The 15,510-nt window shown below is 48.0% G+C and overlaps 3 protein-coding genes across 3 annotated transcripts, besides 23 other annotated features; all 3 read right to left on the reverse strand.

The window, feature by feature from the left end:
* Positions 1-365: part of a sequence feature (heterozygous, non-Esmeraldo-like haplotype) that runs on past the window's edge.
* Positions 44-95: a sequence feature (CT-rich).
* Positions 301-352: a sequence feature (A-rich).
* Positions 366-594: a sequence feature (haploid, non-Esmeraldo-like haplotype).
* Positions 559-578: a microsatellite.
* Positions 589-609: a sequence feature (AT_rich).
* Positions 595-641: a sequence feature (areas merged during assembly that could not be assigned to a particular haplotype. This can correspond to areas where the two haplotypes were merged or to regions with more than two copies in the genome that were merged during assembly.).
* Positions 642-15,510: a sequence feature (heterozygous, non-Esmeraldo-like haplotype).
* Positions 699-725: a microsatellite.
* Positions 931-7,284, reverse strand: Tc00.1047053506957.120 (hypothetical protein, conserved; the record flags this gene model as incomplete). The annotated part of the gene is made up of 1 exon (XM_809954.1): positions 931-7,284. One exon carries the CDS (start codon positions 7,282-7,284, stop codon positions 931-933), a length of 6,354 nt encoding a protein of 2,117 aa, XP_815047.1.
* Positions 7,440-7,468: a microsatellite.
* Positions 7,524-7,543: a microsatellite.
* Positions 7,624-7,645: a microsatellite.
* Positions 7,659-9,815, reverse strand: Tc00.1047053506957.130 (hypothetical protein, conserved; the record flags this gene model as incomplete). Its single annotated transcript, XM_809955.1, has 1 exon — positions 7,659-9,815. The coding sequence occupies one exon, from the start codon at positions 9,813-9,815 to the stop codon at positions 7,659-7,661; it is 2,157 nt and encodes a 718-aa protein (XP_815048.1).
* Positions 10,380-13,421, reverse strand: Tc00.1047053506957.140 (phosphatidylinositol-4-phosphate 5-kinase-like, putative; the record flags this gene model as incomplete). Its single annotated transcript, XM_809956.1, has 1 exon — positions 10,380-13,421. The coding sequence occupies one exon, from the start codon at positions 13,419-13,421 to the stop codon at positions 10,380-10,382; it is 3,042 nt and encodes a 1,013-aa protein (XP_815049.1).
* Positions 13,686-13,766: a sequence feature (GA-rich).
* Positions 13,941-13,982: a microsatellite.
* Positions 14,197-14,236: a microsatellite.
* Positions 14,499-14,547: a microsatellite.
* Positions 14,844-14,873: a microsatellite.
* Positions 14,969-15,000: a microsatellite.
* Positions 15,194-15,221: a microsatellite.
* Positions 15,268-15,298: a microsatellite.
* Positions 15,354-15,376: a sequence feature (AT_rich).
* Positions 15,380-15,424: a sequence feature (T-rich).
* Positions 15,469-15,503: a microsatellite.

Consider the following 15,510-nt stretch of genomic DNA (forward strand, 5'->3'; position numbering starts at 1 on the left):
ATAAATGTATATTTATTTATTTCTCTGTATACAATTCCCCTTCCTTCTTTCTTTTTTTTTTTTTCTTTTTGTCTTTCTTCTTCTTCTTCCTCCTCCTTTGGACGTAGTGAATGTGCAAGTGTGCCTTGCGGCGTTGTGTAGCGCTATTCCACAACAGTGGGAGAAAAAAAACAACGAAAAACCAGAGGCAATCCAAAATTACATGCATACACGATATAACATATCCATATGTATTGGTGCACAAATACCGGTCACATATTCGGGAAGAAAGAGAAATTGAAAAATAATGAGATTGGGGGGGGAGAGAAGGGAAGAGGGGAGAGAAAAGAGAAAAGAAAAGAAAGGTAAATAACAAGCCACAATAAAATTACAACTATTGAAAAGATGTATTGTCAAAAAACATACATTACATACAAACATTACATACATATACAGAAAGAAGAAAAAAAGAAAAAAAAAGAAGATGTGAGACCCCCACCAACAGGCCACCCGTCCATCCCATGACATAAATACATGTTGCCATGTACACACTTGTAAAGAAGTAAAGGAAATGGGGGGAACAACAACAACAACAACAAAACGGCTGTCTTATTATTTTTTTTTTTTTTTCAAACTGGAAACCATAGAAAACACACAAAAACGGGAGGAAAGCCTTTTCATACAACCTCTCCAGCAAAAACACACAGACAGACACACAGAGATAGATAGATAGATAGATAGAGAGACAAACAACCGTGTGGAAGGGATGAGTGGATGATGATGCGACTGCACGGCACAATGGGGAACACGAATGACATATACATGTTTGCTTCTTTGCGGCTGTGGCACCAAAATAAAAGGATATTGACGCCAAAAAAAAAAAAAAGAAGGAGTGAGAAGATTAAATGAATAGTAACAACAAAGAAAATGGTTGTGGCGGCAAGTGCCTGTTTACCTGGTGCCAAAATGTGTCTGAGGAGGAGTCGTGTTTCCAGCCGCTGCCGCACGTTCTTGTGCCATTAATACTTGCTTTTCATGCAGCGCTGCCTGCAGGGTCGCATTCATCGCCAACATCTCCGTTTTCAGCAACGCGCTCACGCTCATGCTTGAATCCAACTGCAGACTGCTCCTGGAGGTCATTGCATGCGAGGTCCCCAAAGTGAGTGGAATAAACATCGGAAACTTGAAGTTCGGCGCCTTCACAGGGTCGGTGAATGGGGCGCATTCAGCCAAGCCGCCTTCTGGGCCTACTCCGGACATTATCGATGACCGATTTGACTCCCGCGGCGCTTTCCACGCCATAAGTGTATTCATGATGCGTGCCGCTTCCCAAATCGTGGAGCGTCGTTTCCGCTCCCGCCGTGCAGCCCTGCGATCTTCCGTATTTCCACTTGTTACATCGTCTGCCTCCTGTAACGACAGTCTTTTCTTCACGTTGTCCACAAACAATAAATTATGTGAGCGGCGTCTTGCCTTCTCACGCAAAAGGACTTTGACTCCGCGGTATCGTCGCTTCGCGTCGTCGCCCTTGGTTTTGGTTATGCCAACGATGTCTGCGGTCAATGGAAGGCTATTCAATGTCGTGCTACGGCCTCCACCATTTTCCGCGCCCTTCGTGCCGGTAAAACGTGGGCGTGGGAGCGGCGATGGCTTCTTAAAGCCTACAGTCACAGGAGGCAAAGGAGACCAGTCCCCTTCATTCATCTGAAACAATGGAGAATTCTGTTGCGGCGTACCCAACGATGGAACAGAGCGTACCACAAGGGGTTCCGGGGACGTAATGGTTGGTGACATGCTGAACTGCGCCACGGTGGAGGTAACCGAAAAAGGGAAAGAGAAACCACCCATGCCACTTCTCGCCGCACGAGATCCATCCGTGTTACTACCGCCCCCGCCCCCGCCCACAGACCCGTTTTTACCAAAATCGCTCCTCGGATATGATTCCGGCGGAGACGTCTGTGAGACAAATAGTAAAGGTCCCGTCAAAGAGAGTCCACGGGTATCCGTGCTCCGACGCATAGAATAATTTGCTGCATTGCCGACCGACGTGGCTGTAACCGTAGCATTTACACCAGTTGTTTTATCTGGCAAGCTTAAAAACGTCAAGGCAGAACGTGTTTCATCGGACGCCGTATTTTTATCCAAAAACATGTTCGGAGGCGTTTGTAGCGACTTTCGCGAGCGCCTCGGTTCCACAAGGCTCACACGGCAACTAGCCACGTTTGTAACTGACTGCTGCCTCTTCTGTACAGCCCGAATTTCCGTGACCATGCGCTCAAGCAACTCCACAATACCACGGTCGTAGTACAACCCTTCTTCAAAGGCTAAAACATACGTGGGGGGACAGCGTTCGGCAGCAAACTGCACAGAGTCCGAGTGCGGCACGCGACTGTAATTTCGTGTCCTCAAATGAGATGGGAATGACTGCGACTGCCGCTCCCGAGGTACTGCGCCAAGCCGTGGCAACAGAGCACCCGATTTAACTACCCGCATGTCCTCCATGAGTTCAAGCACCGCGGTGTGAATTTCCACCTGCATCTTTGTCCCACTGAGTGCGCCACCAGGAGACAGTAGGCGCTCCTCAATGTAGACCTTCCGCACCAACTCCAGCACTTGCCACGCCGCATCCGTCAGTTTATCAACCGGTGGCTTTAGTGGTGCCTCCACACCCCCGCCAAAACAACCGATGCAATGCACAGAACCCCCCATAGACGGCCGGGCCTCCCAACACCACGTGTAGATGTAGCTGTCCTCACCACTAGTGCAAAGAAAAATGGCCTCTTGTTTGCTGCTCTGGTTGGAATCGGTTTTAATTTCAATCTTATTATTATCGTCCGCTGCAGCAACATCAGACTCCAGACCCTGGCGAGGAGGTCGCCGCAAGGGTGCATTCTTTTTTGCTGTGTGGGAGTGCACGGTACTCAGATGTATCATGCCCTCCGTCTGCCGCACAAACCGTACAGATGTGGCACTCTGTCGATGCCCTCGCCATCGCCGCAAAACACAAACGTCCCTTTCAATGCCTGAAACCATCTCAAGAGGTACCGCCGAATCCCACGCAATAAGATGCATGTCAATTAATAAAATATACCCACTTGCGTCACCCACAGCAAGGTGAAAACCATCATCGCTAACTTCCATCGCTGTTACCGCCTCAAGAGTGTATGTGACACGGTAACGCATCACCTCCGACAAGGTGCGCAGATTCCAAAACTGTACAACACCATCGTCTCCACCACTCACGGCATACCCAGTTTCTCTAATAGGCACAATTTGTCCAACGTATCCAAGGGCAGTAAGCTGCTCTCGAAGTAAGACACCAAAGTTTCCAGTAAAGACAGAAGAGGCGGCAATAAACTCATCCGAAAAGAGCAACAACGGCGGTAATCCGGCATCTCTACTATTCCTTTCTTCTTCCTCATTCTCAGTGCTAGTGGCGTTGCTCTCTGTTCGGGATCCCAATGATGTTCCCGTGAATGACGTTTTCGGCCGATCATTGTAGAAAAGATACCGTTCTCGTTGCTGCATAAATTCTCGTGTGAGAGTCACTGGATCTTGTAAAAGAGGTCCAGTGAGCAGCGCGACAAGGTCAAGCGGCGGTGATGGACGACAGTGACCCTTTTCTTCCGACTGCATATTGGGATAAGTGGGTGGTCGTCGTTGGCCCCGATGTATATTCGTCGTTGTGCTTGTTGATGGGGTTACAGTCGTTTTTGTCGTTGTCCTGAGGTGTTGTGTGGGGGCTCGCGGCTGGTCCGACGCGGCGACATTTTCACCCTTTTTCCTGTCCGGTTTTCTCCTCATTGGCGTGTCCGTGAGACGCAAACAGGCAATGGGGCATGTGGTGGCCTCGGCCACAGGCGTCACGCTGATGCCGCCACGGTGGCCAACCACAACGAGGCCGAGGGCGGCGACGATAATGGCGCACGAAACGCCAACGCCGGTTGTCAAAATCGAACGGTGCACGCCACTCGTCGACTCTACTGCCGAAAGAACATCACTTCCCGACGCCAACGCGTAGAGGGCGGTGGTGCCGTTCGGCGACTGCTCCCGTTCAAATGTTCCACAGAGAAATGACACGGGACGCAAAAAAGCCCTACCACCCGTTGTTACACCACACGCTAACGAGGAGATATCCCCCATTTCTGCGGGAAAGTCAAATGATCGAAGCACCGATCCATTGAAGCTGTTGTACTCCAAAATATGTCGTTCATGCAGAAGTGCGACAAATACATGAGATGACTCCGACTGATCCACAGCAAAGCAGCAAATCCCACCATCAACAGACCATGATCGCACCAGGTCAATTTGCGCAGACCAACGATACCCCTTCCTCGCAAGTTGTAGGGTCGAATGACTTGCAGAATTACTCTCACCACCTTCTTCTCTCACCTGTTCCATAGAACTGCGTTGACCTAAACGTAAATCCACCACCTTTGTATCCCAAATAATAACAACGGAGTCATCGGCACTCACCCACAGACTCCAGGCCTGCTGGTAAGCCAATCCAATAACAGGACGCCGATGTCCACAGTAGCCTTCGGGGTATTCATCACGTTGACGGATATCCCATGAGCGCACATGTCGTCCTCCAAGTATCAGCCGATGATCCGCAAGATCATAACGGGCTCGCAACATATCCCCCGCCTTCAATGACGAAAGTCCGTCATCCCGTAGGATATGTAAACATTGATAAGAAACAGTGTCAATAAAATACAGCACACGCCTGGTGTCAAGTACTAATAACAATGGTGAGTGAGGTAGGGGTTCAAAAAAAGAGGCATCAATCGGGGTCCCACTGCTTCCGGAGCTTGTGGAAAAAATGCGGAGATCAATTCGGTACAGTTGACGTGACGAGGACGGGGTCCAAAATATAATAATGCGGTCGGCTCCTCCCGTTACAATAAGATTACGTGTCTTATGCCAACATATGCAAGTAATACGTTTTGTATGTCCGTTAGGGTGAACGGGTGGCGGCCTGTCAGGGGCTGGCACGCCATCACCCAACGTGACATATGGCACTTGAAGCCGACTCATGTGTCGTACAACGACAGTACCGTCATCGCTTGCCGTCACTAGAAGATCATGCGCCTCACTTGTCAGAATACTTGTGATTGCTTTGCGGTGAAGTTTGAGTATGAGAACTGGCTTGTGCGTTGTGGGAACCTCCAGTCTTGTCAGTGAAAGGTTGGAGATGGTGAATAACTGTGGTCGCAGCTGGTAAAACTGCAAAAATCCCGTCTCAAAGCCAAGCAGGAGAAACACACCAGGAGGGAGGACAGAGGCCGAATTTGTCCGCTCATACCGTGCAAACGCCACAGAACGCGCAAACCAACACTTATTACATGCACGAATATGCTTGGTAGAGTATTCGTGAAAAAAGGATGAACTGAAATTTGTTGCCGGGGTACGAATATCCCTTATAGGCTTCCGGTTTGGCTTCTTCTTCTGTGGCGCTGGATACTCATTCATCAAAGCCTCTTTATCTTCCACGAGATTCTTATCATCCAAATTATCCTCCTTCAAGAATTGCGCATCCTCATCAATGGTTCCCCATCCTGTGCTATTCGTCGCTTCCTTCGCCCACTCAACTTCATTTTCAACAAATGGCATGGCTGGAAAACGCTGCTTCTGTGCCTCTTCCACTGGCTTCTCAGGTCCATCACCAAACTGCAACAAGACATCCGTTTTAACGGCTCGCCGCTTTTCAAGATGTTCGTACGTCGGTGCCACTACATCCAACCCAATAAAGTAACGAGAGACCTCCGTGAAGAATATCTCAATCGCCTCACGACGGTAGGCGCGCACCTTAAATACAGGTCTTAGCACCACCGCACTACCCTCAACGTCTTCACGAATGTCTTCTTCCAGAAGTGATGGATCAACGACGTTTTTCACATGAGCCACCTCCAGTTCTCTTCTTTTTGACGGGGTAATCTGCCAACCTAAACCCGCGGTTGGGGGGAGCGAGCAGCGGCCAATAAAAGTTTTGAGAACCTCGCCCGTCACAACGCTCAGTAGCGTGACGGTACCGTCCATCCCTACCACCGCCAAAATCTCCGCATCGCCGAGGGAGGCCGGGGCCAACACCATATCGACAATGGGTGCTCCCGCAGTAAATATAGTTCGCTCATGCACAATGGAAGGCTTGCCGTACGCATCTGCCAGGCGTGGATTGGGCCGCCAAACTTTCACAAGTCCGTCCCAGGCCGCCGTGATGTAGCGTCGGCCCCGATTGGCGAAAAGAAGCCGACTAATGGGCTCCGAATGATACAAGTGACGCACAAGTGGGCATTGTTGTTGCCAGGGATTCACATTTAAAGGGGTCGGTGTAAAGTTCATATAGCGGTTTAAAATATTTGTTGTATTTCGAACTGTTTTCGTTGCGTCCTTTCCACCTCCCGGCTTACCCTCATTCACGCCATCCCCGCTATCATACCCACCAGCCAGTAGGTCTCGCTGACCACACTGCAGGATGTAACCACTAAACTCATCCCATGAGAGAAGGCCGTCACCATTGGTGTCCATCAAACTAAAAAGATTTTCCGCTGCCTCAACGTGGCTAACGCGCTTTCGCTGGTACGACGTCTTCTTTTTTCGTTGTGAACGACCAGTAAAATTGAAAGAAATTTTCCTGGTCTCTGTAGACGAGCACCCGCACGTACCCAAAGTGTCCATAAACGAGTCCGCTGTGCGTCTTCCAGTTCGGATCGGTGGGAAAAGAGCATCAAAGTAAGGCTCCACAATGAATCTCTCAAACACTGAGAAGGGAATACCCGCCGTCATCAAAGTACTCATGGAAGCAGCATTATCCGATGCAGGCAAGTACTCACCGGATCCCTTGAGTACTCCCCGCATACTCAACTCCCGCTCTCTGGAATCAATCATGGCATCCAGGTCATTCATCATATCCATTTCACGTAAATTAGCGTCACTCAGGCACGATGCGCTCCGCCTTTTTCTTTTACGGCACCATTCGTATGAAATAAACACAAGCTGCATGCGCTCAAGAATAATAAGAGAAACCGAAGGATTCGAAAGCCGTTCTGACACTGCTTTCGTCCATACTCCTGTGTCTTCCCAATTTTGCTCCGTACTCTCTGCAGATGACGCCCTAGCAGCCTGCTTCTGTTGCTCAAGCGCCTCTCTCGCCTGCAGCCTGTCGTACACAGAGGAGACCGGTCCACGGAATATGCCGCTGCTTGACAAAGATAATGCATTCACATCCTCCTCACTCCATCCCATTGTTGCGGCAGGAAATCCAAAGGAACGCAGATCTCGAGCCCTCTCATGCCTCTGCCTCATGTCCTTGCCCCCCTCTCCCCTTCCTACTACACCCTTCCGCTTCACTCGTGTTTTTTTCTTTCTTTCTTCGTTTGGCCTATTTCTTTTCCTTTTCGTTTTCTTCTCCTCTCGTAGGGTCTTCGTGCAATTTATTGGTTTCCCTGCGTATTCTCCGCAAAAAAAAAAAAAAAAAAAAAAAAAAAAAGGTATCCCAAACACTCATGCCGCACGGCACTGCGGAAAGACATCAACGCAAAGAGTATATATATATATATATATAGTGTGTGTGTGTGCCCACACGATATCAGCCACCACCATCCTCCCGTGTTGCTGCTGCTACTGTCCACACCGCCCGCATCTTTTTATTTTATTTTATTTTATTGTTTCGCTGGACACTACGCCAAGTCATCGCCAAGAAGGAAGTGCTCGCAGCAGGCGTGAAAATACTCCGCGGTGGCACGGTGCATGCGACCAAAGCGCAAAAACGCATGCAGTGTTATGTAAGACTTGGTATTGTCGTCTCCTGTAAACGACATGTCTGTCGTTTTCACCACTCCCGGGTTCGCACCGCCGCGTATGTATGCAAAGAGCGCATCTTCTTCTGCTAGTTGGGCAGCGGACTTGGCGGGCGCACCGCGCCACATCGTCGTGCGATGAGGAATAAAAAGAATATCGCACAACACGTCGAACATGTCGCGGTCCAAATGCCGATCACACAAGACGCTGTCCATCGTGTCCTCCGCCGTCGCTGTAAGTATCGAGTACAACCCATCGTTTTTTGGCCTTCGAGTGGGATGGCGTACCTCATGGCCGTAAATGAACGTTGACGTCCGTCCCTTCTCCACGCCGTCCACGCAGGTGGGGGAAGAGGAGGAAAGAACCAACGATGATGGTGATGGCTCACAATTCCTGTTCGTGTCCATTGACATCTCCTTCTTTTGTGTGAATAGCGTGTCTGCTGCCAGCAACAACAACACGAATGTGCGTCGCAGTACAAACGTCACGGCCACCTCCTCTTCCACCTCGTCCATGTAGACTTCCCTCCCGGTCTGGAGAGTCCCAGGCGATTCCTTTCGCAATGGGAAAGGCTCGGTGTACATGGCGGAGAGGAAGTCACGAAAGGCAATGAAAATGCCTCGAACAGCGGCATGTCGCGAGAGATGATTCAACAAGCGATCGAGGAGAAGTGGATAATCTCCAAACGGCATCAGAAAATTGCCCAGCTCCGACGAAGTCATAAAGCCCTCTGGCACGCAAAAGCGATATCGCCACTGTAGATATATTTTAGGGCCAATAGAATTAACCTTACGAGACCGCAGGGCCGCTGCAAAGCGACACAGCATGTGCTCCATCCGCTCATACGACATTCTCATAAAATGTGGGTGTCCCACTTCCACGTTAATCGCCTCAACGGGTAACTTCAGCCTATGTGCCAGAAGTATGAGCCTCACGTCCGTTGTGTTATGTTCCGTTGCAGGCACCTTCATGGCATGCGCCATGACACGTCGCACATTTTCCGCGTAAAGCGTGGCGTCTTCCTGTTCCTCGGGTGATGGGTCGTAGACGGGAAGATACGTTAATTCCACCGTGTTGTACACTTGACACATAGTGCGGAGCAGCATCCCCGTCAGTGGCGGCATCGCGCAGCACCAGGACGGGTCAAAATGTGTGTACATGTGTTGCACAAGGAGCGGCTGCACCGGGAGGCCCGCGGCAAATACGTCCGTCTGAAACTGAATGAGTGCCCGTGAGTTTGTATAACATGCTTCGGGAAACACAAGAAGCGGCCAATGACAGTCATTCCTCGCTGCACCGTGCTTCTGCTGCTTCCAAAACATCAGCCTCGACTTTACTTCATGAGTCTCAATGCAGTGCTCGCCCCATGCAACTACACGCATCCATCCGGCTTCCGACGGCCCCGCGACAAGCGACACGTTATGCTCGCCAAGTAGCAAAAAGCCATCCTGCAACGTACAGTGATTCGCCACAATGACAGGCGCCTCCGCGTAGGAGCCGTCTGCGTGACGGCCGTAATTAAAGACCTTTTGGCGATGGATACGCCAGTAGCCGAGTGATAATGTGAGCCACCGCATCACTGCACGTGACAAGCGTCGTCGACTGCGCCTCGGTGCCTGTACACATCCTCTTTGTTCTTCTTCTTTCTTCAGCTGGAGTTCCTCACCTCCACTGCTCCCCTCCCCGAGGATGCTAGTGAGTACCGCAAAAAGCGACGCCAGTGCCAGAAGCAGCAGTGCATACAATACACGCGTGGGCAGAAGCAACAGACCGACAATAAAGATTTTCAGCCACTGCAGCAGAGAGTCTGACACCTCATAATTATAAAAAAAGGGATGACAGGCTTCACGTGGTAATGCCACACGCGGGGCCCGCATAGGTTTTTGATGCGCTTTCGCCTGCTCTACACCTTCTGACGTGCTCTCCTTATTGCACCAATGGCTTTGCCCAGAAGTCTTGTCACACACAACTTGTGCCAAGGAGGCTACCAACGGCACGGTGGGGTTTTGACATTTGCTGTCTGTAGATGTAGACATAATGTAATGACTGAATCAATGGACATCAAAAGAACAGTCAGCACCTACCGTCAGACTCTATGCGCAATTACGCACACACACACACGCACACAAAATGTATATACAAAAAGATTTGACAGGGGTATATAAAAAAACAACTAACAGAAATATATATATATTAAATACGCACAGAGAGATGCGTGCAATTAACAAAGGAAAAAGTCCACATCGCCCATACATACGGGCAACGAAAAAAAAAAAAAAAAGAGAGAGAGAAATCATAGTTGAGGCAGAGAGAAAGAGAAAAGCAGGTAAAGAAGCCGCACCAAAAAGCAGCCAATGACTCCAGCAGCATACACACAACAACAACAAAAAAGAAGGAAATAACAAGAAATATTTGTGTATTTCTTCCCTTCCATTCCCTCCGTTTCCCCAGAGTCCATCTGCATTTTTCCACATCAAGAGACAAAAAAAAAAAAAAAAGTGACGCAAATTGCTTCCTCGCCCGGAGCCCACATGCATGCATACATAAAAAGGAAAAGACACACACAAAGAAGAAGAAAAAAAGAAAATACGTAAATCTGGCTACACTGTAATATTCTCCAGGACTTTGTAAAGACGTTCTGCAAACTCTTTTGGCGGCACAACACTGATATGCCGCCTGTCATTCCACAATCCCTTGGCAAAGTTCTCAAATCGTTTAGCTGGTGTGTATTCCTGCAGAACATCAATGATGCCAAGGTAGTACACATCCTCTCGCGCTGTTGTGTCATCGCCAGCGGAATAGATGGGGAGGGACAGCAAACCTCCGTCACAACCATGAATACAACTGTTATCCATCTTGTGTAACTGCTCGGTCCCAACGCCAATTGCCTCGGAGGTAACAGTCTGCTGCCAGGAGGATCCACGACGCTCCTTTAGCACAATCGTTTTGGAAGGACCCTCTTTACGTGAAAAGACACGGCTACGCACACCAATCAAACAACTATAATCCACTATATTCAGTGACTGCAAAAAATTAACGTCAGAGCGGAATTGTGCAAGAACATGGGCGCGTTGCAGCGGACCACAAATGATGAGTTGCGCGGGAAGATCATTATCTTTCAGAAGCAGCGCCCCATAAGAGGTGCGAGGTGCCGTTTCGGTTTTCGTGGAACGACCCACTGTACTACCCTTCACATCATAAATACGATGAATGTAGTATCGGGTAAAGAAAACATTCTGCATGAGTACATACCTCTTGCACGAGCGAAGCCGCAACCATGAGAAGGATAACAGGGCGTAAAAGCGAGGCAGCATCGTATCCGGATTTAGCTCACAGAAAGAAACGTAACTACGAAGAAACCGATTCTTGAGAAATTTAAACTCACTCTCTTTGAGACTTTTCAGTACAAAATTACCAAAAAAGATAAATGAGGTTCCACTCTTCCCGGGGGAGATCGACTGCCGCCACATCGCGTTTTCCCCCAACGCTTCTCGAAACTCATTCATTTCCATTCCAAGAAAACTACGAATTTGACTGAAAAGAACAGGGGAATGTAACGTGATGCAGATCTCATCCTCACGGTATTTGCTTGGGGACGATGGATCCATAGCAAAGGTTGAGACAAGGTTGCTATCCGTGTTCTCCTCATGGAATAAAGGAAGAACAGATGGAAAGGGTGTAGCCACCGTCTCCAGCAGCGGTTGATTTTGACAGCAACGGAAACGCAAGGAGATCATCTCATCAATAGCACGCCGAACTGCAGCGGAGGAAATGTTGCGATACAACCCTTTGGACGTTAGTGGTGACTGCTGGGAATGCAGGGTATCATCTGCCTTCGGAAATGACCTTTCCTCCATGTTAAACCCCCTTTCCTCCTCCGTGACAGAATAACTTGATGTATCCGAGGACAAATAGTGAGCCTCACTGAGTGAACCCTGCGGTTCATGCTCTTGTCTTTCTTGAAGCGTGTCCGCCTCACACCCATCCGAGATCCTTCCAAAAGAATTCCTCGTGGATATTACTGGTGCAGCAGTAACAGCAGCAGCAGAAGAAGAAGAAGAATAAGGAGGATAAGAGCCCAAAATAACTTTCGCAAATGCCACACGGAGAACTTGATGCGCATACCACGTGCGATTGTGAGGACCTTTTGGATCCACCCCAACACCCAACTGATTCGGGTTCACATTTGAAATAGTATTAGCGACGGCCGGTGTCGAGGATTTGGGCCTGCTGACACCTGCACCCGCATCGTCGAAGGAAGACGCAGACAAATCTGTGGGGCGTCGGTGCGACAAATGTCGCAACTCCCGCATCAATAAGATCTTTCGAAGTGAAGAAGAAGTCGGCATTGTCACTCTATTCGGTGAAGTTTCCGCCGTTGTATGGGCATCCATCTGCCCTTTGGGCGGGTCCAGAGCGGGATCACGTTTTTTGCCATTCCCATCGTCATTTCCCTCCAACACGTTGCGTAGCATCACCGCATTACGCAGCCGCTGTCGCCGTCCTTCCATTCGTAAAACGGCACGGCTCAAAAATTCTTCCGATGCCTGTGTGTCTGGACGGTCTGACTCCGTTGAGAAATCCCGAAGAGGCTCCAGCTTCGACATGGCTGCCATCGCCCCGTCGTCATTCGGTGAATTCATACAATCCCGGTACATATCGACAGATGTGTTCTTTGAGTCCGTCCTGCTCAACCGACATGCCGGCACCCCCGAAATTAACAACCCGTTACGGGGCTTTCCTGCAGCATCCTCCACGCAACCACCCATGTCACAAAGAGCAACATTCCGTGGCACTTCCAAGCCCTCAGTTCCAGTCGCCTGTTCTGCATTCTCCATCGAAACTGCGGTGGATGTTCGACTGTGCGTGGCGAGTTCAACGCTAGGAGTCTCGTGGTATTCCAAATTGGAATCACTCGTGCCATCGTGTGGACGTAAAAGCAGTGGGGGATCGGGACCAAACTCAGCCGCATTGTCCATTGGCCACGGTTGAGGCCTTGCCGCGCGCTTCTCTGCGTCATCTAACGCAAATCGCAGGATCTCCAACTCCGCGGTAAATTCAGCCGCCTGTGCCTTTCTTCGTAGCCGCTCACGAAGTAACTGCTTTTCCAGTGACCTCACTCGTACCTGAAGTGCCTCTTTGCTCAATTCACAGAAATTGCCGTCATCGCGGAGAGTTGGGGAAATATCACCTAAAACCCCCGCCTCGGCTCCTCCATTGGGTTGTGTGTGCAATGCCGTTTCTTGTCGCGGCGATGATGTCGACATAGGGAGGTCTGCAACGCATCGCTGACACGGTGATTGTGATTGTGACTGTTGCTGAGGATGATGACGATCTTCTCCGAGGGATGTCGTGCTCGACGGCCAGGAGGGACTGCTACCGCTGATGTCATCTCCCTCCTGCGAGCATTCCTCTTCCTCCCCGTTGATATGCAGCATTCCATCATGAACTAGCAACGGCGGCACATCTTGCGTGTTACAAGGCTCTCGTCCCACTTGTTTCTGCTGCTGCAACCGAACTAAACAACGAAGCAAGGTTCGGTTTTCCCGCTGCAGTCTCTTTTCCTGGAGCCGATTTCGCTTTACCTCCTCCTTAAATGCCCCCACCACCTCCTGCAGCGCCGCACTATCCATCGTGTCCATCCCAATGTGTGTGAATATACCGCACCGCTGCTATCGCAATCCCAGAGGCGGCGGTGCTTCTCCCCTCCAAACACACACACACAAAAAAAAAAAACAACACAGACACACACACTCTCTCTTTCCTTCTTTTTTTCCCCCTCATGATTGCAATACATACATACAGAGAGACGCCCAGAGAGAGAAAGGCAAAGGGAACAAAAGAAAAAATTCCTCTGAGAGTCTCATGAGGTGCGAATATGTGCATGAGAAATGACACACACACACAGAGAGAGAGAGAGAGAAACAGACAAAACACAAAAAAAAAAAAAATAAAAGAAAGGAAGGAAAGAAAGAGATTGAGAAGGATTCACAAAACATCAACAGCACCAACAGTAGCACAAAACACACCACACCACAAACACATAAAAAAAAAAAAAAGAACAGGAAAGGGGGACATTTTTTTAATTTATTTATCGAATTGTATGTCTGCAAGTGTGTGTTTGTGTGCGTAAATGGGGAAATCGATTTCATACATACCTGCAGATAGATAGATAGATAGACAGACAGAGAGACAAAGAGACAAAGGCACATACACACAATCACAAATTGTCTCTGCATACATTTATACATTTATATATAACGAATTTGATAAATGTATGAATAATAAAACAAAAGTTTTACTACACCTCCCCTAATAAACCCCAGTCAAGGAGTAAACACAGGCACATACATGCATATAAACAAACAAACAGGAGAGTCCATCAAATATGTAAGTGTGTGTTTTTATGTGCGCAAGTAATAATAATAATAATAATAATAATAATAAGAAATAATAAAAAAAGAGAAGGAAAAAAAAAAGATATAAGATGCAAGACATAAGCAGTAATAACAGTGACAGCAGGGGTATGTATGCAGGTAGGTATGTATGTGGGGAAGTGCACACATGCACGGAAGCGTATAAATAAAGAAGAAAAAACGAAACCAAAAAAAAAAAAGTGAGAGACAGGGAGAACTGGAATAAGTGAACAACGCACACACACACACACAGATATAGATATATAAATAAATAGAGAGAGAAAGAGAGGCATTGCCCCGCTATCCCTCTATTTCTCTCTCTCTCTCTCTCTCTCTCTCTGTCATTTCTCTCCTCCCCTCATCTCCGCCTAAACCCCCCTCGGCCCCCAGCCACCCCGGTCCCCCCTCTCTCCCCTCCCTCCGCTTTACACACGTAGAAAAATGCACCGTTAGAAATCTGAAACGTTTGAGTGTGCGTGTGGACAAAAACAGAAGCAAAGGCAACACACATGCATACACATGCACCAAAACAAAAAAAAAAAAAGGGGGGAGAAACACCCACGCACAGCAACAAAGACACAAGAAAAACAAATGACATGTCAATAAGTGCACGCAAAAAGTCAAGAACACAAAGTGAGTTCATAATAATTATTTATTTATTTATTTATTTTTTTTTTTTCCTTTTTTTTTCCTTCTCTCTTTTCCACCCCGTTTCCCCTCCCTTTTGTTCGTTCTTTCTTGTTGATTATTTGGTTGGTTGTTAATTGCAGGAAAAACAAACAAACAAACAAACAAACAAAAAAACTATTGGCATAAATCAACCCAACATCGCTCATTTCATTCACAGATGCGGGCTACCATGACTTCCTCACCCTCTCCCCCTCTCTCTCTTTGTTTCACTAAATTCATTTGCCTTCCCTCATCCCACTCCGCCTCTGTTTGGATGCATTCCATTTGATAAGTGATGGGAACCGGATAAATAAAACAATGAAATACGCACAACAACAAAACAACAACAACAACAACTAAAAACATAAGCAAAAGACATGTATCCTCTCCTTTACTGTTCTCATATTTATTTATTTATTTATTTATTTATTTATATTTTCTTCTCTTGACGCTTCATTAATTACCGTCGTCCTCTCCTGTGCCCACTTCTTTATTTATTATTTATTAATTTTGGATTTCCTTTTTTTTTTTTTTTATTTTCGTTTTTCTTCTCTTTATTTCAATGCATGCGTGGAATCATAAAACATTTAAACTAAAACCATCATTTTTCCCTTTTTTTTTTTTTTTTTTTTTTTTTTTCAACCCA

Source organism: Trypanosoma cruzi, genomic scaffold (genome assembly GCF_000209065.1).
Source record: "Trypanosoma cruzi strain CL Brener 1047053517127 genomic scaffold, whole genome shotgun sequence".
NCBI lineage: Eukaryota > Euglenozoa > Kinetoplastea > Trypanosomatida > Trypanosomatidae > Trypanosoma > Trypanosoma cruzi.